The sequence below is a fragment of the Macrobrachium rosenbergii genome, chromosome 12, assembly GCF_040412425.1.
Source record: "Macrobrachium rosenbergii isolate ZJJX-2024 chromosome 12, ASM4041242v1, whole genome shotgun sequence".
Lineage (NCBI taxonomy): Eukaryota > Metazoa > Arthropoda > Malacostraca > Decapoda > Palaemonidae > Macrobrachium > Macrobrachium rosenbergii.
In genome coordinates this window covers 10,845,501-10,870,500 of record NC_089752.1, presented here as the reverse complement: position 1 = coordinate 10,870,500, position 25,000 = coordinate 10,845,501, and the positions used below count along the sequence as shown (strand labels likewise).

Genomic DNA, 25,000 nt, shown 5'->3' with positions numbered 1-25,000 from the left:
CGCCCTTCCCAACTGTATCGAAATGGAAAAGTATGTTCCCTTGCAAGTCCTGTTACCTGTCAGATAAACCAGAAATTTGACGTCAAGAGAGACAGTTTTCTCCCGAGATGGAATCCCGAGGGCTGGACACTCATCTGGTGTTGCTCCATTTGACAGTGATTGATTCTAATGCCTCTTGATGAAGAGGTCCTTGTAAGAAATCATATTATATTATGATGCCTGCTTAGGGTTGTGTTTGTGTGTGGTTTGGTGGGTATTGGTGTACTTGTTTTTAAGCACTTTGAAAATGACCTTTCTATGGTATTTGTTAAGGTAGCTTTTTTGTAATCTTATTCCATTTTTAATTTTCTGTGAGAGAAAACAGTTGTGCCGGCTTTGTCTGTACGTCCGCATTTGATTCTGTCCGTACTTTTTTCTGCAAAGTGGAATGTTGATCATCCTCCTTCCAATCATCAAACATACCAAGTTGCAGCCCTCTAGTCGTAGTAGTTCTTATTTTATTTAAGGTTAAAGTTAGCCATGATCGTGTTTCTGGCAACGATATAGAACAGGCCACCACCGGACCGCGGTTAAAATTTCATGGGGCGCGTCACATACAGCATTATACCGAGACCGCCGAAAGGTAGATCTATTTTAGGTAGCCTTGACCATACGCTATAGCGGCTGTACAGAAAACTCGATTGCGCCCAAGAAACTTCGGTTCATTTTTTACTTATCTTTTATACTAACAGTGGAGTAAATTTAGTTAATATTTTGTAGGGTAGATGACCAAAGTGTTTTATATATTCGTTCACCGTGCATCTCTGTTAATTATTCTGTCATTTCTTAAGTTATTTAAAACCTCATCAAGTTCATTCAAAGAAAATAACCTTTGACCTTTCATGGGAATTGAATCCTAAAATGATGTTCTATCTATATCTCTTCTTCAGTGGAAAATCACACTTCGGTGATTCTGAAGGTATTTAATTCCTGATAGGACGCTCCTCCATTTGAGTTACACAAACTGTTTTCGAAAGAGTATAAGAATATTCTATTAAAAGCAGCTAAGTTTTCAGACTCGCGTCTCAAAAAAAGAAAAAAAAGAAAAGGTATTCCCTTTTACGAAAATAGCGACAGCCAATAATCTCACTTCTCTATGAAAATATCGCATTACTTCCCTACTCCAGTGGGAACCTAAGCCGTTGCCCCCACGTGTCTACCCGATTGATTATTGGCAAAAGAATTTTTCTTTATTCACTTTTATAGGTGTTCACTCCCAGCGGAATGATGGAGATGGGCCCTCGGAAGAAATTAAGTTTGCTTCTGTTATTTTGTTTGTTTTGCTCTTTTTGCCGCTCGATTCACGGAGCATTTATTTATTTTACCGGCTTATAATTTCGTGGGAGAGCAGCGGAAAAGATTTTTTTTTTCCCTGAAAGACATTTTCCCTGAGGCTTGTTGGGCGGCCGAATGTTTGCTTTTCTTTTTTATGGCCGCCTTTATATGAAGCAATATTTTTCAGCTGAGGGGGTTTTGCTCTCCCCCTTTGGAAGGTAACGGCTTTGGAAGATTAAAGAACGTTGACCCTAAGTGGTTGGAAAAATGGCAGATGGCCCTGGTCCCATTCTGTGCCCTTCCACTATACTCATTTTCACTCGTTCTCTTCCTGTTATCAAATCTAGTAAACATCTGTCACTGTGCTGTCATATTCGACAAGTTTTTTTTTTTTTTTTTTTTTGACAAATATAAACATCAGCCGCTTTGCTCAAGAATTTAAAGGGGGATTTTCCTGTAAGGCTCTGTTTCTTGTTGGTGTTTTGCAATTTATGGAACTTTCATAATTATATAAACACCTCTCTCTCTCTCTCTCTCTCTCTCTCTCTCTCTCTCTCTCTATATATATATATATATATATATATATATATATATATATATATATATATATATATATATATATATATATATATATATATATATATGCAGTGATATTGATATTTTTGTCCCTGGTTGACAAGTTACCTTGTACACTCAAATTTAACCCATCTTTTACATCAAATGATCTTTTGTATAGAATTTTCCAGTTTTTCATGGGGAACCCAGTAAACCGTGAAAGACTCCATGTGTGGATCTTTTACTTGTGGACAAGGGGAATTGCTGATTAAAAAGTAAATAAATTATAAAAAAAAAATACTTAAATTAATACGTACGCAAAACCTCTCTTTAACCAGTTTACACTGGCATAATTTATCTTTCTTTTTTCCCTTTGCAAGGTGAAAAATCCCTTTATTCTTGTAAACAAGTATTAAAAAGTTAATGCCTGACGTAACAACTGTTGGTTAAGAATAATTGGATGTTTAGTTAATGAGAGATGTTGTTAGAGGACCTCGCATACAAATTAATAAAGAATGATTCTGTTAAACCTTCATAGCAAAAAAATTATGAGTTTTCGTAAATTAGGAGCATCTATTAATGAGAGGGGGGGGGAGAAGAACGAAAATCCAGATAATTCGATGGAAAAGAGCTGAAAATTTTTCCAGATATAAAGGGATCGTAATAAATATGCGATAAATTCAAACAAATGGTAATCAGTTTGATAAAAGTATCTGTGTGTGAGCTAGAAAAACTGATTTAAGTAAATGTACGTAAAATTTAAGCCTTCCATCGTCTAGCGACCTGTAGGGGTTAGGTAGTCTTCAGTTGTTGATTTACTCTAAAGGAAAATGAGTTGATTCCTAGAAACAGTTAATAAAAGTGACAAGGTTCATAATGTCAAAAAACAGGCATGTTAGTGTGAACAGTTATTTTTAGAATGTCACCTTATCCTGTTAAGAAAGAAAATCACCGAGTCGTATGTGACATGAGAGCCTCTCTTTACTTGATTCTTGATCTTGGAGTTTTTTTTTTTTTTTTTTTTTGCTTTCTCCCAAAGTCTTTGTAATATGCTTAATAACAAAAGCAAACTAAAGTCTATTGCAAATTTACAGTTACCAAGTTTTAACATTATTTTACAATGTAATGTACATGAGCTGTAATTTTCTCATCGGAAACAAAATCTATTTTACATCTCTTTGGTGTAAGATGGTATAGATAAGTTTTGTGAATGACGGAGAAGTCTACCTTTCTCGCAGGAAATGCTTGATGAACAACGGCCGTAGTTCCAGGTGATGATGAATAAAGGTAATGATCGTGTCATGAGAACCCACACAGTGCTGCTGGGGATGAGATTAAGGTTACTCTGGTTGTCGTCCAAAATTTCTATTTTAGTTTTGAATACAGAGAATGCGTCGTTATTTGTAAGCGAAACATACATATTGTGAGGGAGAGGGGAAACCGGTTCAGCAAGAGTTGGATAGACGAAATGTTTTATGATTGCAGTAGAAAAGCTAAGGCATGTTTACCGAATTAAAAATAAGAGGTTTATTATAAGACTTTGGTGCCTGAATGCTTAAAGTGTCATCTATTTAGGCAATCTTCTGCAGTCCCTGTTGATACATTGATTTTAATCTTTTCGTTTTTTCCTCGAAATCGTCAGATGCCTTTACGGTTAAATTGAATTAGCTCTTGAAAATACACTATTATTGCTAATCAGCGTAAGCAGGACGAACATACTGGAGCTCCATGTATTTTTATTGGAAAAAGCCTGCTATGAACGTAAGCTTTTCATTCTAGTGAGGCTGCTCTTATAAAGTTTGTCCGTTTTAAAATATACTTTTTCCAGTAAAGGTTTCATCAGTTAAAAATCCCAGACGGGTCTCAGAAAATGTTTAGATAGTAATTAATCATGAATGTACGATATATACTTATTTTTAATTGTGCTATCAACCTTTAGGCTTTCTTAACTTTTTTTATTACACTTTGCAGACAGACAGTAAATCATTTCAATAGAACCAAACAATCGTTAACCACGGTGTAATGGGCAACCTCTCTCCTCCAATCACAAAAATTTATCCAAAAAGAAATAGAAAAAAATGTCATCATATTTTACTCTTCGTTGCTTTTAAAAGAAAGCATTAAATCATTTTGACGAAAGGAAACAAAGCACTTTTTAACCTGTCTATGGTGTAGCTTCTCTTTCAAGATGACGTCAATCCGTCTTTCGATTCGTAATAGAATAATTGAAAAAAAAATTATGACGTGCATTTAAAAAGCTAAGTAATGCTGTAACTAGATTTAATTAATTCTGAACTGGTATGAAAAGCCTGTGCTTTCATCACCTGAGCATTTGTCACTTTCATGAATGAAATAAAACTCCTCCCGGCGTCAGATGTCTCAGTTACATATTTCTCGATCATTGGGTATTGTAGCGGATAATAGAGCCTGATAACATCTACTTTATTTGTGGGTCATATTAAACAAAGCAATATACTCTTTCCTATTAATATCCAGTTAGGTATGTTTGCGATAAATAATATAAGCATTCTTCCCCATTTATTTATTCTTCCATCCTGTGGCTTCATGAGGGCAGTGTAAAATAAAAGGAGAGGAGTTTTGGAATCCATCATGATTCCCTCCCTTCACACTACGGAGGTTATTAAATTAGTGGGACATAGAATACGAGATTCAGAGCTAGCGTTTAGAATGGAATTTGATTCGGCTGCATCACTGATTATAAAAGTGTTATTGGTTATCGGTGATTGGGAAAAAAATATTGATGGGAATTATGTCGATAAACTTTTCACTTTTGCTCTTCGATAATAATGAATAGAATGCATTATCCCCGTGTTCTAAACAATAGTCACTGTCACGAGGTTACAGTGCAAAAGTGCATCTACATATGGGCATTAATTCATGACGAAATGCATTTTGCTTCGAGGCTTGTGTTGATATGTGGAATTCACTGGCCTTTGTTTGGTATTCAATGCAATATGCGGGGAAGACCGTTCGTTACATGTGTTTGTGTCTGTTGTGCATGTATTGGCGGCCTTTGAGCCTCAGCCTTGCAAACACACCACTTTAAGGCGGAGACGTTGGACTCTCTCTCTCTCTCTCTCTCTCTCTCTCTCTCTCTCTCTCTCTCTCTCTCTCTCCACTTAACTCAAGTGTGTGCGCGTCATCATATTCATTAATGTTAGTGTGTTTAATATATATATTATATATATATATAATTATATATACACATATATATACACAAATATGTTTTTGCATGCGTATAAGATAGCATTTATAAAGATAAACTTATGGGATATGTACTTTACTTACTAGAACACCTTCAAGAAGAGGGAATGACTGGATGATAGTAACATCACGACCGTAGCAGATGATATGCAGGAAAGAACACAGGTTACCCCACAGTCTTGTCCTGTTTTACTTAGCCACGAATTGTCATCAAGTATACCTTAGTTTAGCCAGACCACTGAGCTGATTAACAGCTCTCCTAGGGCTGGCCCGAAGGATTAGACTTATTTTACGTGGCTAAGAACTATATGGTTGTCTAGCAACGGGACCTACACCTTATTGTGGAATCCGAACCACATTATACCGAGAAATGAATTTCTATCACCAGAAGTAAATTCCTCTAATTCTTAATTGGCCGGCCGGAGATTTACTTGATGATTGAAAGACCAAGGGCGATTACTAAACATACAGACATCCTCACGATTACTTATTGCCATTTTCACATACATTGTAAATTGTCCAGTGGCTGCATTCCAGCCACCAACAACGAACGTAGTAGTGGATAGAGGGCATGAGATAAACCTTGCAGTGATGTCGGAGAACAGGAAGAACAGGCAGAAAAGAAGAAAGAGAAAGCGATTACCAAGAATTCGTGCTTTGCATATATATATTGAATATATATATATATATATATATATATATATATATATATATATATATATATACACAATATATGTGTATGTATGTGTATGTATGTATGTATGTATGTATGTATGTATGTATGTATGTATGTATATATATATATATTATATACTGTATATATTGCGTTTCCGTCTGTCTCGCCCATTTGCAATTAATGTAGTGTTATTGCTTTGGTGAATTAGGGAATTAGGAAAACAGCTGTATGTTTTACTCACGAAGCTGATGAATTTGCATGTTTGTTGGGGCTTCCATCATGCCTCTGGCTACTGCTGCTTCAAGCTAGAAAGTATGTAAATAACAGCAAGCACTGGCCGTAAAATAATTAAAGATGAAGTAACCATTTGTTTAGTAATACACTGTCACTCACCTGTAAAAGTGTACTTAGTATACTCTCCGGCAGTTGTGACTTATTTAGTCTGTAACGTAGCGGCCAGGCCACTTCCTGTAATCTGCTGAATGGGGAAAGTCTACAGATGATAGTAGCCCACGACCATCCGCCTAATGGCGGAGCATGGAGCTAATGACCTATCTCCCATGTATTCTGTACTTGCAAAACTGAAGGAATCAACTAACTCTAACAGAAAGGCGATAATGGAAAATACATTCATAACCTCACTCCTGCTCCAAGACATTTAAAGCTCATTCGTCGTAAAGGTTGTCCGAGTCAGACTTCTTTGTAATGTAATATTTTCAATCAAGTTTCCTTTGTATACAAGACCTCTTTGAAGCTCTCAGCTTCCTTGATCACACTGCTTCACGTTTCCTTGCAACCTCGAGTTCGTCTTAACTATCTCCGCTCTTTGATTTGCAAAGGCTTCATCCTTGGCTAACTTTGGTTTTGCTGAGATAGTAATGAATTTCAGCGTGTCCCTGACTTGTAAACTGAGAGTTTAATGGTGTCCTGCATAAAAGAGTAGCACGAGATTGGCTTGTGACAAGTCATTTTCACTGCTGTTTAACAGACGATGATTGTGTGTAGAAAAATGGAACAACTGATTTCCAAAAATTCTCTCATTTATTTGACTCCAAAAGGAAGGGTTGATTGATAGGTAGTCTCTCGGTAACCTGCATAACAGTGTATGTCCAAATATTTTCTCAAACGTTTTATCTACAGGATTATCAATCGCGTTTCAGTTCGATATTCTTCCTAGAGAACCTGTAGACTTCGCAGTCAGTCTCCGAGTCTGTGGCATTCAGACAAGATGTTAACATTAATCTTTTGGAATTTCAGATTCCTGAGAAGCACACACATACACATATATATATATATATATAGATATATATATATATATATATATATATATATATATATATATATATATATATATATATTACTAAAAAGGACTTCATTTTAAACTGGATGGTATCTAATGGAGTGTTTATTCAGAAAAAAGTTACAAGCTTTCTTGACAAACAGTCCCACATTATCAAGTATCCGTACAGTAACGTTTTTGTAATAAATACTCCATTAGATACCATCCACTTTAAATGAGGTCCTTTTAGTAATTCTACTGATGCACCAGAACATTTTTGTATGTGATAAAGTTATATATATATATATATATATATATATATATATATATATATATATATATATATGCTTGAGTCATTAGTGTTTAAAAATGTAGGTGATGTAGGTGATACTATGACCAAGGTAGAAAGCTAAAAAAAGTGTTTTGTGTGTATGTTCTCATATGTACTCTGATAAGAAACGATATCTTCTTCCCCTTTTACCCACTTCAATAACTACCTTTGAAATATATTTATTTTACTTAATCCCGGGCGGTTTTTGTCACTTCTACTGTTCTATGGTATTTATTATGATGGTAACAAATAATCAGGAAATTAACATCAGCATAACATCTTTCGATAGAAGCTAAGGTGGAACCACTATTCTAACAGAGTATCTGATATCGTATTGTACCCTTTCGATCTTGTTCCAGAAGAATAATCTTTCATTTATCCTGCTTCTTGGACATGAACTAATTGAGCCACTGAAAAACAAAATGGCGCCAGAACATCGAATTTAATACCTAAAATTTCATTCACAGCTCTAAATATTTTCATTGATGAGCGCTGACAGAATGATTTCGAAGATGCGTAAAGCGAAAAAAAAAATGCGGTTGTAATTATCAGTTATTGAGCAGACTGTCATCGGCAGAGAAACGTCATTAGCGAGGACGGCATTTTTCGCCGTGATGACCACTTTTTATTTGCCGAACGGTGTAAACAACCAACTGGCGTTAATAGTAATGTAATATTAAAGTTGATGTTGGTTTTACTCCAATCGATGACTGTTGTCATGGCAGCTAATGACAGCGAATGTGATTGGAGTGACACAAAAGGTAGGCCTCAGTTTGGGGCAAATGCACCATTTGACATTACTAGTGTTATGATGACCGCTATGCGGATGAGCGAACGACTATTTTTAAGCGTTAAACTGCAGTGAGGAATCGTTGAGAATCTGGAGCTCCGGCTTTCTGGATGTGCACATTGTATGCAGGCACAGGGACGTCATCTTTAAGTGATGGTGTATTCAGAAGAACTACCATGGCTATGGAACTTGGTCAAGGAACAGAGATCGATGCATGCAACCCCTGTGATGCTCCCTTACCCCTAGCGACTGTCCCCCTCCGGCGTTTTTTCTTTCAACCTTTTTTTTTTTTTTTTTTTTTTTTTTTTGGTCATGAAGTTAGTTTTCTCTCTATATGTTTTCCCCTGGTATAGTGAAGAGCAGAGGTTTTCTGTTCTTCTTTCTACAGGTCATTAGTAATGCTTGGACTTTTGTTTCAGAGAAACGTGAAAGCATTCTTGGCAACTGCTTTAATCCGAATAGTTTGACATTTATTTACTGCTTGTAGGTTAAGTTAGAACAAGTTGGTCGATCATGATATTGTATACCTTAGAGTGTGCTTGGGGAATATCCTTTGATGCAGTTTTGCAGATTGGGCTGTTTAAGTTTGAAAGGTCAAAATTCATGGGATAATTCATTTAGCTCACTTACTGGAATAGGATGGTTTGTTTAGTATAGATTAGTCAATATTTATTTTACTTTAGTAGATAAATAAAAACTTATAAAGAAAAGAATTTGGGTATTTTTTTGTACCCTTGATTAAAGAGCAGGTTTGAAATGAATTCATATTTCTACTTCAGTATCTTTTGCGAGTCTTATCAATATATTGCATGGCAATCATCACATTAATTGTTGCGTTCTTGGAGATCATAAGGGGACAATAACAGTTCAAATGAATGTGACCAAGTGAAAGAGTTACGAAAGCTAACTAGTAGAAAAAGATCCTCTCAAGTTATATGTTATTTAAAATATATTTTACTCCTAGTTTGTTCTTATAAGGTTATATGCAATTGAAGCATAAGAACTTTGGATGTGGGCTATATGGTAATAAGGCTTATTTTTCTTTTCTGATCCTGAATGAGTGGGAATGAAATTTAAAGGAAAAGAATTATGTAGTATTTTAGGTAAGGTGAGTGAAGTTGTCTTGCAGTCTCTCTCTCTCTCTATCTCTCCTCTCTCTCTCTCTCTCTCTCTCTCTCTCTCTCTCTCTCTCTCTCTCTCTCTCTCTCTCTCCTCCCGTAATATGTACAGTGTATATATATATATATATATATATATATATATATATATATATATATATATATATATGTGTGTGTGTGTGTGTGTGTGTGTGTGTGTGTTTGTGTCTGTGTGTAAGTAAATTGTGTGTTCTTGTGTGTGAATTTGTATATTGCATATATGCCCTTTTCAGTCAGACCGTGCTTTATAAGTGTTCCTTTTGAAGCTGCAATAAATATTCTTAGGTGTGTCGGAGGTGTTAGATATATCTCCAGTCAGCAAAGCTGACATTGAAAGTAGTAAATAATTACTTGAGCAATAGACTGCGAGGAGGTTTTCTTCATCAGTTTGAAAATCCACATCGAAAATGTCAACACTCTGTGAATCTGCGTGGTTTGGGATGAACCTATTCAAAGGTAGCTGGTGTTGTACAGAAAAATAGCCTTTCACTGAAGCATTATTATTATTATTATTATTATTATTATTATTATATTATTATTATTATTATTATTATTATTATTATTATTATTATTATTAAACAAAATGGCAGTTTCAACAGCATTTATTTTATATAGTAAACGCTCAATTCGTCTTATCAACTGCTTTTCTTGCGCTGCAATGGTTGCAAGCAATTGACCGATATTCATATCCGGTGGTTTAGTGATGTTTAGGAGAACTACCCCCTACAGATCTTAAAAACTATTGTGGCTAGAGAGCTCTAAAGTTATGTTGATCATCCACCCTCCAATCATCAAACATACCAAATTGCAGCCCTCTAGCCTCAGTAGTTTTTATTTTATTTAAGGTTAAAGTTAGCCATAATCGTGCTTCTGGCAACTATATAGGATAGGCCACCACCGGGCCGTGGGTAAAGTTTCGTGGGCCGCGGGTCATACAGCATTATAACGAGACCACCGAAAGATAGATCTATTTTCGGTGGCCTTGATTATACGCTGTAACTGCTATACTGAAAACTCGATTGCGCCGAAGAAACTTCGGTGCATTTTTTACTTGTTTGGTCTTTTGTTGGTTTCGTATCCCAAGTTGATTTCACAAACGTTGTGTGTTTAATATTATACTATTATTTTACAAACACCAGTGACCGCTTGAGTACATGACGATTGCTTGACCCGTAATTCTTTCCAGAGAGAGACAGATAAATTGTCAAACACTGCCGCTACATTTTTGAGAGACACTTGTGTCCAAAGCACCCACCAATAACTGTACATAGAACTAGACGTATCTTATGACCTATGTCAGGGCGGAGAGCACCTGAACTCAACATATAATTTTAATAAAACCAGAATTTCTAGTATGTGATCAGAAAGAGACCGGAGGCTTTTCGTCTGAGTAAGTGTTGATACCAACGTTGGTAATAAAGTCTTTTTTTTTTCTTTTTTATTGACAACAGACTTATACGTACCTACTATATTAATTGTTAGCTCGCTTGAATAATATTTAGTGTTACAGTTGTTTTTAGTCTTGCATGCTGCCCTTCCTAAACTAATGAATAAATAAAGGATGAAACATTCTCATACTAATATGAAAAATATAATGCACCCAGTTTTTCCTAATAGAGTTATTTTTACTCTCTGTGAAGCTAAATAAAAATGTTTTTCGTAGAAAGGAGCATTTTTATGCTTTTAGTTCACAGATATATTATGTAAAGTTCATATGCAGCAGAATGGATGATATTTTTACTTCTTTTTCCAACACAGAGTCTGCCTAATAGAGATGCTCTATGAATACTTCCATTACCCACGTGTGTCATCGTGTCTATACGGTTCACATTAGTAAAAAAAAAAAAAAAAAGTAAAGGCCAACCTTTAAAGCGAAACAATAATGCATTTCACAAATTGTTTCAACTTCTGTACGTCATTTCTTTTTCTAGGAATACCACATTCCCTTGTCTTCTTTCTCTTAATGTATATTTATCTGTCGATCCAAATATCCATTTATTTCTTAGTTTTTTTATGTTTAATACATCATTATAATTTAGGTATTTTGTTTTCATCCATTCATAAATTTTGGTTACTTATATGCCATATTTACTCTTTCTTGAACAGTTTTGAGCATATTCCTTTTCAGTTTGTTATTTCATACTATTCCTCCGTATTATTTCCTTAATAAGTGTGAGGTACTTGAGAGAAAAATTCGAGTCGCTTTAATAGGCCACATAACGATATTGTTGTCAATGCTTTTTTTTTTTATTCGTGTTTACGTCTCGCTTTCAATATAGGACCTCAGGACTGTCATTTACCTTTCAGTCAAGTTTCCTTGCGCTAGTAGAGTTCAGTTGATATCGAATAAAGAAGAATGTTTTCCTTGTCACTGCGCATTTGTATTCCTTTGCTTTGATTACACATGAGCAAACTGCCTTTACACTCAGCGTTGCTGAAGAAGTTATCCTTTAGCGTTTTAACGTCAAACTCTGCCCCAACTCAACTTCTTCCACCTCTCTCGTTGGAAATTTTCGGCGTCTCTAGGAAGCCCCTGCCTGCTTGAAATGGAGCAGGAGCTTCTGAACATAAGCCGCATTGAAAGGGAATGACTTCCTCTATATTCTAATATACATTTACTCCAGACTGACATTTCATTTTGTCTTTTGCGAAAGTAGCATCTCGCTCCCACTTTATTCTGTAAAGGAAAGCCTCAGGGAGAGGGAGCATTTGAAGCTTTCTCCGGGCTCCTCTTTTTTTCTTTTTCTTTTTTTTTTACCAGAGGCATAATGGTATATTGACAGTGTCAACCCAGAACCTCGCGGACCTTCTCTTTCATCCAGGCTTGGAACCACCGTGAAAAATAAAAGATGTGGAGTACGAGGTTTGAAGTTATCAATATGTCCATTATGCTTTAAGGGCAACTTTTTTCCATTTATGAAAATATCGACTTTACGACAATCTCTCTCTCTCTCTCTCTCTCTCTCTCTCTCTCTCTCTCTCTCTCTTGTTTTTCAAAATGTTATCTTTTTTTCCAATAAACAAAATTCCAGGGGGAAAACACGCGGTATCAGTTTATTCTAAGCTGATTCTTTTGTCTCTTCTTTTCGAGGACTGTTTTATATTGTAGGCAGAGCGCCACATCTGAACCCGGGCTCTGCTTCTTGTCCGTGATTGCATCCAGTGGCGTATTCAGGCAACCGTCGCCCGCGCTTCCATTCTGGCATTATTCACCAGCTCAGTGGAGTATGTTTCCAATCACATTATGAGAATATTGCAACATCAGTTCCCAAGTCACAAAATCGCATTCATTCTTCCAGCGTTGCGTTGACAGTTTGGCATTCAATGCCAGAAGTGAATGCCCTCTCTCTCTCTCTCTCTCTCTCTCTCTCTCTCTCTCTCTCTCTCTCTCTCTCTCTCTCTCTCTCTTTGTAGGGGTATCTTTTTGTATGAGCGCCATTATTCCGTCAGTACGGTCAGGTTTAAATTTTACTCACTGCATTTTTACGTTGTAAACAATAACTTGACCAAACGAGTTGTTGATCCCCAATTGTTTATTGAATTTTAGCGTAAAGATAAAAATAGACAACAGTAAATGCCAGATATGTTACAGCAGAAGGGACATTTTAATGATAATTACCATCATTAATAACGGTTTGCATATTTTCAATACTCACCTTTATGAATGATTTCTTGCCTTTGTGAAATGAGGTCCACAGACTCTGAAAATAAGATTTTATTGTCACCTCTTAGACCGGAAAGAGAAGAACGAAAAATATTTAGTTTAATCTCAAATTCATTACAAGTTTTATGTTTTTGGTAACGTATAAAGGTAACTAGAAAACAGACAGGTATATAAAGACGTATTGTCAGTACTTGGTATAAATACACGAATTTCCTTACATTTTACTTTCAGCTTAAGATGATAAAGATTAATGTAATGCCCTTGGGACTAACTTACAATATGTAATGGCTACTAAATTGCATATAGGCCTCGAACATAGGTAAAAGAATTTAAAGAAGGCAGACCACCTCTCGTACACACGATAACAAAAAACGTACAAACAATCATGATTTGCACGTAGGAACTCTGACCAGTTTACACACACACACACACACACTCGTGCTTATATATATAATATATATATATATATATATATATATATATATATATATATATATATATATATATATATATATATATATATATATATATATATATCTTTATGTGTATGTGTAACGAAAAAGAGGACAGGAGTTTATGGTTCCTGCCCTGTACCACAACCCCGTTATAGTGCGAAGCATATCAAAGGACCTCTTCGTTTATATGATGAAAGTTGCGTTTTTTAAACTTATATATCAGAAAAAAAGGAGACAAAAGATATTGGTTTCGAAGGTCGAACAGTAATGCTCGAATATCAAATGTCATGCGTGTCCTGTGGAATGGAGTTGGTCCTAAGTTAGGCATCTCACACACACACACACACACACACACAGAGAGAGAGAGAGAGAGAGAGAGAGAGAGAGAGAGAGAGAGGAGACTTAAAGTACAACTTTTTAGTTTTTCTGTATGATAAGATTTCTAGATGTAGAGATAGTCTTATCTTTAGGAGGTAGTGAAAAAAAAAACTTTTAAATTTGTAGCACAGCTATCAAATGTGAATGTAATTTTGGATGAGCGAATCATCTTGGATAGGTTACCTTTAGCTTGGCAGTCGGATTTTCGTAGTATTTTATGCATTCGAGCAGGTAAGCTTCATATAATTTCCATGAAAATTTCCGTTGCATCGAGTTTGGAAGCTTAGCAGCTCTCAAGAGGCCAAAGCAGAAAATAAATGTACCGCGTTGATATGCAGAAACGAGGCATTATGGTTCAGTTCAATTTTTACTGAATAGCTGAATCCTTATGGGATTTCCCAGTGCATTAAAGAAATGGCCAGGAGGAGGAGATTCCTTTATACAGTAAAATTATCAGAACTGAAAGGAGGGTCACGGAGGGTCAGTGACGCGCAAGTGCATTTATTTGAGAAGCAGATAAGAGGAAGGATATAGTAACGGACAAGGTAACAAAAGTAGTTGCTATTTCATCACCAACGGAGTAGCTAGATACAAAAGACGAAACCAGGTTCGTTTGCATTCCAGCAGAATGTCACGTATCAAGCTATACATCAAGGTTCCGATCTCTTTCCAGTACCACTGGTTATTTCCTCTTTCCAACATCAGATCGATATTTTTGCTCCGCTTTGTAATACTCTCTCTCTCTCTCTCTCTCTCTCTCTCTCTCTCTCCGTGAATCTTTATCTCTGACTTTGTAACTCTTACGGTTGTATAAGAACCTTTTCCTTTTACTGTTAGTTAACAACGTCAATTTTCTTCTTAACTAACTTCAGATTTCCCCTAAACTTTCTTACGATTTTAGAAAACAGAATTTTTCCATTTCGTCGTTGCTTGCTCTGTAGCCGGTAATCAGTGCAATCTGGAAGTTGAATCACCATCTTGGAAGAATCATCCACATAAGAACTGATTCTTATGCGATGTTCTCAAAATTTTATGAAATTTATTCACTTTCCACTTCTCTGCTCTACACAGTTGAATAAAGAACAAAGGTTGTAATCACACATACTTAATCAGTGATTTCGACGGTGACTTCTCACTGCGTTAGTTCCCAGTTCATTTCCCGATCAGGTCCTTGATAGACTGACGCTGGCACTCTACCTTACGGTACCTGTAGTCAGGAAATTTAGGGGTGGCGCATAGGTCTGTCTGCTGAGTCATCAGCATCCATTTCCTTGCTACCCCAGGTCTCCCGTGGGTGGAGAGGCGCCATGGATCCTGATACGTACGTATCTTCGGTCTCTAGGACATAGTCTACAAGTGCAATGACATGTTTCTTGCCTCTGACATGTTTCTTGCCTCTGTTGCTCAATAACGACCGTAAAACCTTGAAAGCTACAAAATGCTTATTGGGTTTCATTCTTCTGTACTCAACGACAATTCATTTATTACTGATTTCAATGATCTGTTGTATTTTTGTCCAAAACCATAGTGATGTTTATAGAAAAGACTACACGGTGCAACAAATTTATACAAAAATTATTTTCTTTTACTGAATATCACATGTTTGCGTGAAAGTGACACACATCTCTGTCGTCGGCAAGAAAAAAAAAAAGAAAAAAGAGAAGAGTCTAGACAGGAAATTTGCCATTCAAAATTAGAGCTTTCCACAGAACTTTGTTTTTAGGCTAACAGGGATGATAGGCCGGGAAACTATTCGAAGTTGAAAAGTGAAGAATGATGTTAATCGTGAAATGTTTTCAAAGGTTCTTCAGAAATGTATAGTACTTCTCTCTCTCTCTCTCTCTCTCTCTCTCTCTCTCTCTCTCTCTCTCTCTCTTGTATATACCTATTATATGTGTATATGTATACTGTGTATATATATACAATATATATATGTATATGTATACATATTGATATTGTTAATTCTTAGCATTGCTGTCCTTTTCCTGCCCCATCTTTCCTTTTCTGTTTCAATTCCCTTTTCCTTATGCGAACTCCCTCACACCTCCGTCAACATTTGGATTAATTTTTTTTTTTTTTTAATCCTTCAGGAGAAATGTTGTCAAACTGCAAACCAGCGAAGCATTGTTATTGGCATGAACGTTTTTCGAGGGGATTATGCTCTAAGCCTCTTAAAGCTTTAAAAATGAATAGAAATGAAACAGAAATTTTTAGGAAGAAATGCTTTTGAGTGGTCACTCAAGCCGAAGTTCCTCTTCTCCTGTGCCAATATCTGATGTTGTTTCTCTCAGGAGAGTTTTCATCCATCTTCCCTAAAACTAGTTCATTTTATTTCAAATATTTTATCCTATTTTAAGTATGTTGAAAATAATCTGCTGTGTAGTTTTGCTACTGAATGTGTGTATTCGTCATTCACTTTATAGATATGAAGTTTTGCAATCTTTTCCTTGACATTATCTAGTCCTGCACTCTTAATAAAAATACTGCCTCGTCTAGTAATGTTATTTTGTATTCTCATTTCTCATTTCTCTTATATTATCGGTGTACGAACCGTTAAAGCAGATCCATATTGTTGATATATACTTGGGATGATACGCAGCAGTGGGGTGGACGATCAAGAAGTCTATCCCATCCCCTAATAGGGGTCATGGGCCTAGTTAGTATGGGGCCCAAGTAGATTTTAATTAAGTCGTTGATTATTCCGTTAATCATGTTGTGACGCCAGAGCATGTTTTAATCAATCACTTAATTATCTCTGTTAATTACTGTTGGGTGGTCGGTTGATGCTACATCTTTGTTTTACGTTGTTGGGACAACAGTTATTCTCTAAGACAGAACAGCTGGTATTAATTACGATATCCAAAAACTGTCTTTGGTGTGTTTTTCGGTCGTTTTGTTTTTCTAATGTTAGGTATGCAACATCTTTCAGTTGTGTATTTCGATGTCTTCTGACTGCAACTCAGGCTTTTATAATTTAAATAATTTTTAGCAAACAGGAAAAATTACGCTTGGTAATACACTGTTCTGTTTTTCGTTTTATGCTATATCTGCTGAATATTTTAATCCAACGTTGTTCAAATAACGAACTGTTTTATACCGTTTCAATTGAGGTCAGCTTTCCATCGTAATCGTAGCGGAGGATTTCTCATACGACACTGCCGGATTAAGTTGTAACGAGTGAAGAGAGATTTTCACTTTTAGTGGTTGAATAAAACTGTTGGGCTCTTTGAAAACAGCTGGCTATGTATTCATTCTTCTTATGCTTACTTCAGCCAGTGTCTCAGAAGTGAAAGATACAGATCCCAATGATTTCGCAACAGTCTGTTTTTGTAGTGTCTGATTTCATATTTCTTTCATTCTGTGTATGTATGAACATATGTGTGTGTGTGAGAGAGAGAGAGAAAGAGAGAGAGAGAGAGAGAGAGAGAGAGAGAGAGAGAGAGAGAGAGAGAGAGAGAGAGAGAGAGAGAGAGAGAGAGGGCATTTAGAAAACGTAGTAGGTATTCGAGTCTCATAACAGTGGTGGAAGTGCCACTTGGACTTCTAGAAATTCGAGCATTCTCCTTCTTTATTTGAGAATGATGGCGCACATGCGAGCCACTAAGCCTCTTTAAATCCCTAACATTGTGGAAGCTTCTGTCTGTTATTGGTAGTTGTTAGGGCTAATAAGGAAGTATCATGGAGTATTATAATTCATGCAGTTTGTAGGTAGTATTTTATTAAATTCCTTAAAAAAAAATTGCTATATTAATGGCTCTTGGCTCAGAGCACATTGAGCCGGTAAATCTTTATGGTATCGAACTTTTCAAATAAAAACGTTGCAATGAAAAAGGGAAGCTTAACTTTCGATAAACTGGATTTTCATTTTTCTGCAGCCGGTCCTGGTGGAGGATGGGAGGGGAACGCCGAAGATGAGCGCCAAGGCCAAAGCCTTGTCAACGGCGGCAATGGAGGCTCTCCTTGCAAAGAAGGAAGTGCCTGGCGTACCTTCGGAGGATTCGGAGGAGGCGGAGGAGGCTGCTTGGCTGGGGGCGGTGGAGGAGGATATACGGGTAGGTACTGCATGTATAAACTCTAAAGTTGATAAATTAGATTTTAAAGTAGTTTATTTGACATGCACGAGGACACTAGATATCTGATGGGAAAGTGAAAACCCTGCGCGTGAAGAATGTAAATCTTTATAAAAAAAATATGCACTTAAGAATGACTGATATACCGACAAGTTTACACCAAGGAAGAACATACACGTTAGAATATTTCATTTACGTATGAATTGTATTCCAGTGTATATCAGCGAAATGTGAGTAGTTGGACAGTTTAGCGTTAGGTTTGATTTATTCACATCTCTTCATAATAGGTGATTGCTATCATTTATATTTTAATGTGTCTTTACAGGTGGCAATGCCTATTCGTGGGGCAACAAGCACGGCGAAGGTGGCTATAGTTATACGGATGGCGACTTCCAAGAGGTCAAGATTGGGTTGCATTCTGGTCCAGGAGTCGTTTTCATCATCCCGGCTGAGAGGGTGAGTGAAGAGATGCCTTTCTTTCTCGGCAGCGCCTGCTATCTCTCTTATATTCATCGGCAATGTCATCATGTCATCGCCTTCTCTCTTTTCCCTTCGTGAAGATCTTGCGAACTTTGGTGAAAGATACTTGAAATTATTGCAACATTATATGTTTACACATACATACATATATACATATACATAATATATATAATGTATATATATATATGTATGTGTGTGTTTGTGTATTTCTGTCTGTTTGTGCCTATAAAAGGGTAAGTCCATGTTCAGTAACTTTTCAACCTCGGCAAAAGTTCCACAAAATAACACATTTGGAGAATCTTTGAGCCGTACCCACATATGATGCATGTCAAAAAAGTTAGAACCAAGGTATTCCAGCTTCGATTCCTTATATCTTTCGTATGTGGGTTGGAGCAGACATTTGTCACACACACACATATATAGGTAGATAGATAGATATAGATATATATGTGTCTATATGTATATATACACATATATATGTGTGTATGTGTGCTTTTGATAATGATCATTGCCACATTCAGGCTGATACTAACGAGTAGTAGATGAACCCTCGGGCAGAAACTATCCGCAACATTAGCCACTTCGTGCATCTACACAGACGGCCCATCAACAGCATGTCAAACCTCCGTACACACGCAATGCCGTTCACCTACTGGTTGATGAAGCCCCTCTCCACTACCTCTTTAATTTCATTTCTCCATCCCTTGCTAGGTTTTCCTCTCCTTTCCGAATTTTCTACTCTTATCACCAACTTATCATTCTCCATTCTCCTTGGCTAAACCATCACAAAACACATTGAACCATCCTTTCACTCATTAGTATTAACCATTTTTCCACTCCTACACTTATTCACAGTTTTCACTCTTATACTTCGTATGTCACACACCCACCCACACACCCATACACACACTCACACACACACACACACACACACACACACACACACATATATATATATATATATATATATATATATATATATATATATACTGTATATATATATATATATATATATATATATATATATATATATATATATATATATATATATATATATATATATATATATATATTTCTTCGTCATTATTATCTTATTATATTGCGTTGAGACATTACACACACACACACACACAGGCATAAATTGTGCTGGTCATCTGAATATTGTAAAAACACTTATTTCCTGGATATTGAGGCTCTTCCACCTGATTCTTCCTTGGGTGGAGAGCGGGATAGGGCGCTGATCATATACACATGTGTTCGGTATCCAAGACGTTGTGCAACTGTTATCGCTTCTTCGTTGCTTCTTCCACCCATGAGCAATCAGTAACCCTCCTTTAACCTTTTTCTCAAGCACGAGCTTGTTCCATGTAACCGAACCTTATTACAACACTGAGATTCATCCTTTCACCTCTGCAAAACATTTTATAAAATTCTATAGTATATATATCTCTACATTTCTCACATTCCCAGATCTTCTTATACCACATTCATCTCAAGTTTCAGCCGTTTTAGATTTCTGTAAAAGAAAACTTTTGAGATGTTTTTGTCTGTCCGTCCGCGCTTTTTCTGTCCCCCCTCAGATATGAAAAACCACTGAGGCTAGAGGGCTGCAAATTGTTATGTTGATCATCCACCCTCCAATCATCAAACTTACCAAATTGCAGTCCTCTAGCCTCAGTAGTTTTTATTTTATTTAAGGTTAAAGTTAACCATAATCGTACGTCTGGCACGCTATAGGTACCAACAACACAGGCCACCACGGGCTGCGGCTAAGAGTTTCATGGGCCGTGGCTGAAAGTTTCATACAGCATTATACACTGTACAGAAACCTCGATTGCGCCGAAGAAACTTTGCGCAATTTATACTTGTTTACATTTATATTCAACATCCATGTTCCCATCCATATAGTATATACATCCTTTTACAGTCTGCCTCTCTAAAGGGGTGTAACCTTTAACAAGAAAAGATGTGTATATCGATCAATCTCTCTCCGATGCTAACCAAACGAAAAATTTGAAATAGAATTTCTTGGCTTTTATGGCTCACCGAAGTCAACAGCATTTTGCCAGCCCTTTGTCTTTTACTGCTTGCACATTGCCAGGCAGTGCTATTAAGCCAAAAGGTGTCGCACAATAAAAACGGCATGACCTAGTGCGTGGCTCCCTTTGTTCAAAACGTTGCGCTCCATTCTGTCAGCTCACTGGCCGCTCATACAAGCAATTGCGCGTGTTTACAAATGCTACCGTAATCAAGCATCAACAACTCTTATTTTATTCCCAGAGCATCATTTTATCCATGCATTCCCTGTCTTGTTGTTTATCACATATGTACATATCCTGTCAGTATAGAATTAGAATTATTTTTTTCACTCTCAGAATGCAGACACGTCTTTCCCTAAGACTAATTGAATCACGTAAACTCATAGGCTGCAAGCCGACGTGCACACTATTCCGTACACTGTCGCCCTCTATAGGCTATTTGCTCCTAATCACTCTGCAGCCATCCGCGTGACTTTAATTTGAGAACATAGTCATGTAATCACTAGCCAAGATTTTTCTTTTAAATCACGTAAATTAGTGCCTGAATTGATTCATTCTGATTTTGTAGTATTTCTTCGCCTTTCTGCCATTATCTTATTTCTGTCTTTGTCTTCATTCGCAGATTTTCTTTGTATCTGACACGTGGAAACCGTTCTTGTTATATATTTTATCGCCGCCAAAATTTCTTCCAAAAGGGAGAAACCCAGGTTCCTAACACTTCCTGCCAACCCCATATACTTTGGACTTCTGTAACTAAATTGTTATTTGTTGGCTCAGCTGTCTTTGTTCCCTTGAATTACCCTGTTTTGAAAGCGTGCATAGTTTCCTGCTATTAAATTTGATTGTTTATCTTGGGTTATTCGCGAGGTCGTTTACCTTCGACGGCTCTTGATTAGCCACCTTTTCATATTTGCCCACTTTATACCTTTCTAGTTTTTATCTGTTTCCAGCTGTGATTACCTGCTTTTATGAATCAGTTTATTCTTTTTACATTGTCCATTGGCGTTGCCAGACAGGCGAGGGGGATTTTATATGATTTCACGTTTGTTTAATTTTTATGACCCTTCTGTATCGTCACCTGTTTTCAAAAGGTCATCTAGTTTGTCTCTCTCTTTTCGGATTCGGTTTGTAATATCGTCATTATATTTTAAGCGAGTGTTTTTTTTAACTGGTAAATGAAGTCTGATGGTGGAAATCGATCATCATTATTGTTCAATGCAGAAATAAATTTGAGAAGAATGAATGTGAACTTACAAAATTTATGTGGTGGAACCTCAAAGAGCATCAGTATCCTGTACATCATGCCTATTTTGAGGTTTGATATGATCGTCTTATAATCATTTATTACTCACTGTATTTTATCGCATGTCATTGTATAATTGCATGCTTATTATGATCACTTTCAGAAATAAATTAACAGCTGTCTCAAGTAACATAACAGATATTAATACGATCTGTGTCCGCAGGCTTAATTGCGGGCACGTTCTTCCTTCACCAACTTACAACTGCAAACAGTTCTTATTGACATTCCTTGCAGCAGTGAAAGAACTGTAGTTGAGAGTTTATTTGCTATGGTAACAGTAATTGTGCATTTTTATTTGTGTTAGATCCCCTTGAAAAATGAACGCCAGGGTTTTAACGAATCAGCTTTCGTAGCTCTCTCTCTCTCTCTCTCTCTCTCTCTCTCTCTCTCTCTCTCTCTCTCTCTCTCTTAGCCCTTTATTGGCCGAGTTGGTTGAGCTTCAGACCGTCATTCGATGGGCCGGAGTTCGATTCCCGTCGCCGGCTGATGGAGAGTTAGAGGAATTTATTTCTGGTGATAGAAATTCATTTCTCGCTATAATGTGGTTCGGATTCCACAATAAGCTGTAGGTCTCGTTGCTAAGTAACCAATTGGTTCTTAGCCACGTAAAATAAGTGTAATCCTTCGGGCCAGCCCTAGGAGAGCTGTTAATCAGCTCAGTGGTCTGGTAAAACTAAGCTATACTTATCTTCTCTCTCTCTCTCTCTCTCGTGAGTGTATGAGAGCCAGAAATATGATTATCAGTAAACAGATTTTGAAAGGTTATGTATTCGTCCTGGTCTTTTAACAATTATATTCATCACTATTCATATTGATGCTAAGAACAGGTTGCATGAAAAATAAATGTTATTGTACGATAAGTTGCAGTCAGCGCATTTTGTTGGGAAGGAGACTCACGTATTATAAAAACCACACTCAAAATGCAGGAAAGTACCGAACACTTACGTAACGCGTTTTCATTCGCTGTGGCGAGCTATCGGTAAATACTCCGGAGCTGCAGTTATAATCTGTACTTATGAAATTAATCCCTTTCAACCTGCCCTACTTTTGGTCTCGACTCCAGTCCCATTGTAAATGTTTTTCCGTTTTTAAATCTTTCGCTTGCTCTGTTTAGTTACGTATATTTCTGAAAGAAGCACGATGAATCACCAGAGTGAAGTCTTTTCCACTCCATAAGAACGACTTAAAAGTCTTCGGAGCATTAAAAATATTCGGGTAGAATGAACTTGTCGTTATCCAGGATTCACCCTCAGGTATTTATCAGTCAAGCTTTATACACTTCAAAGGAAGCAGTGCCTTTCAGTTTCAGCTGCATGTCATGTTTTACAGCCCTTATCGACTTTTGATTTTGCAGAGGCCTTTTATTACAGCGAGAGTAGTGAAAGCTAAAAAGAATTGTTTCCCCCTGAAAGCAGGGCGGTTCTCAGTCTCTGCTTGTAATTAGCGGCGTTTGGTAAATAGATTGACGTGGATATCACGTTTGCCTTTTCATTTCGCATTTGATCAGTGTTGTACAACAAACACTTGAATACGCATTCAAATAAAAACACACGTATATGAGACATATAGTAACGCTGATAGCACGCTGCATGTAATTGTGTGTTATGAGGTAATGAGTTGCAGTTGTTTCATTTGGAACGTGTATCCGAATTGCTAAAGTTGTCGCTGCTAATTAGCGAAACTTGAAGACATCGACAGTCACCCACAATGTTCTTCCCTCGGGCGTATTTCGTTTCCATTAAACCGCTTACATCGATCATTAATGAGCACTTGCCAGCGTCGCTTGATAAGTTTGTCTCCATGCTTTCCCGACAGCCTTTGATTGACAGGCAGACGACTCAACCAACTTAGCTCTCAGGGTATTGAGGCCTTCAGGTTTTATTGATAACGTGTGCAAGTGTGTGTGAATTTCCCTAGAGACTGTTAGTCCATTTTCGAGCACTGATAATTCTATACAATAAACAATCCTTGTTATTTTGTCATATGGAACGAGCACCAAGTAATGTTATTGAATGAATAATTTGGAGAAAATGAAGTAAATGACGATTAATAAAAGAAGCTACATGCTTACCTACTAAAGGAGGTTTACTTTATCGAGTGAATACACTTTTTAAAATCTATTGCAAAGCACAAAGGTAACTTGATTGCTAAGTTTCACACATTATAAATAGAAAGACGCCACCTGGTTGGTGTTAACGTGGTCACCTGATGGAAGGAAGAGAGAAGTTGTCCATTTCATCGGAGCAGTGGCCAAAATTGTATCAGCAACAGGCTGTCGTAGGGTAAAAGGAAAAGAGCCATAAGCAGCATGATTGTAGATGTCGTTGTATGCCATACAAGTCACACCTATTTAAAACCTGTCAACAAGTGAGACTGAAAGGGGACCCGAACTGCGAGAGTGTTATTGCAAATATGGATGGATAACTTCAATATGAGGTTATGGTATCTGAAAGGACAAGCAGTTATGGCATCGCAATTATTTTATGTTTGCTGTTGATATGTGCGTAATCTCGTTTTGCTGTCAACAATTTTCATTAAAAAAATGCCTATTCGGATAAGCCTCCTGGAAGCAAAATGAACTATAATTGAAATGAGGTAACTGCATTAATAGGCTGGTTAGACATATCTTACCTTTTAGTAGAATATATTTTTATTTGTACACAGTGCTTTGCAAGAGTGTAAGCAAGTGCGGAAGATACTATTTAACCTGATATTAACTACCGAAGGCATATGATTACAAATTTTATTGATTATATTAGGTTTCTGATATTTTTGTGCCGGCAGTTTTATAGCAAATGCAATCCTCTTTCAGAGTTCTCATGGTTTCCACGTATTTTGCTTTGTTTTTTATTTCGTAATTTCCTCCGCTTATTCCTTATTCACTTTTTTTTTTATTTTGAAGAGCGAACGAGAGCTTAAAGTAAAAATAATGTTCTTAATCACGCGTTCGTCTTAAGATTTGATTACCTTAGGAAGTTGGTTACTTAATGAATTAACTTAGTGAAATTAATTGGAAGACCTTCGTTCTTGTTACTAAAAAACATTATAGGATTATTACCTAAACCTCTTCGTTATGTCGAGAGAAATTTCTACTTTACCTTGAAAGAAAAGTCTTTTTTTTTTTTTTTGCTCAGGTAATGAACTCTTATCTCTGTTTCCCATTAGAGGGGCTTTAATAATAATCACAAACAAAAGTAGACACCACAGGTCTCGTAGGACAGTAATTTCACCTGATGACAGAAAACCCCGTAGCTTTCATCAGTTGCTGAGGGTTAATGACCTAT

The 25,000-nt window shown here is 36.7% G+C and overlaps 1 protein-coding gene across 1 annotated transcript in view; it reads left to right on the top strand.

Moving 5' to 3' along the window:
- Alk (Anaplastic lymphoma kinase) overlaps positions 1 to 25,000 on the top strand; it is a 1,114,821-nt gene that overhangs the window by 939,732 nt on the left and 150,089 nt on the right. The window contains exons 18-19 of the mRNA XM_067113483.1: positions 17,700 to 17,876; positions 18,220 to 18,350. Of these exons, the coding sequence (XP_066969584.1) occupies positions 17,700 to 17,876; positions 18,220 to 18,350 (308 nt within the window). The remainder of the gene's footprint in view (positions 1 to 17,699; positions 17,877 to 18,219; positions 18,351 to 25,000) is intronic.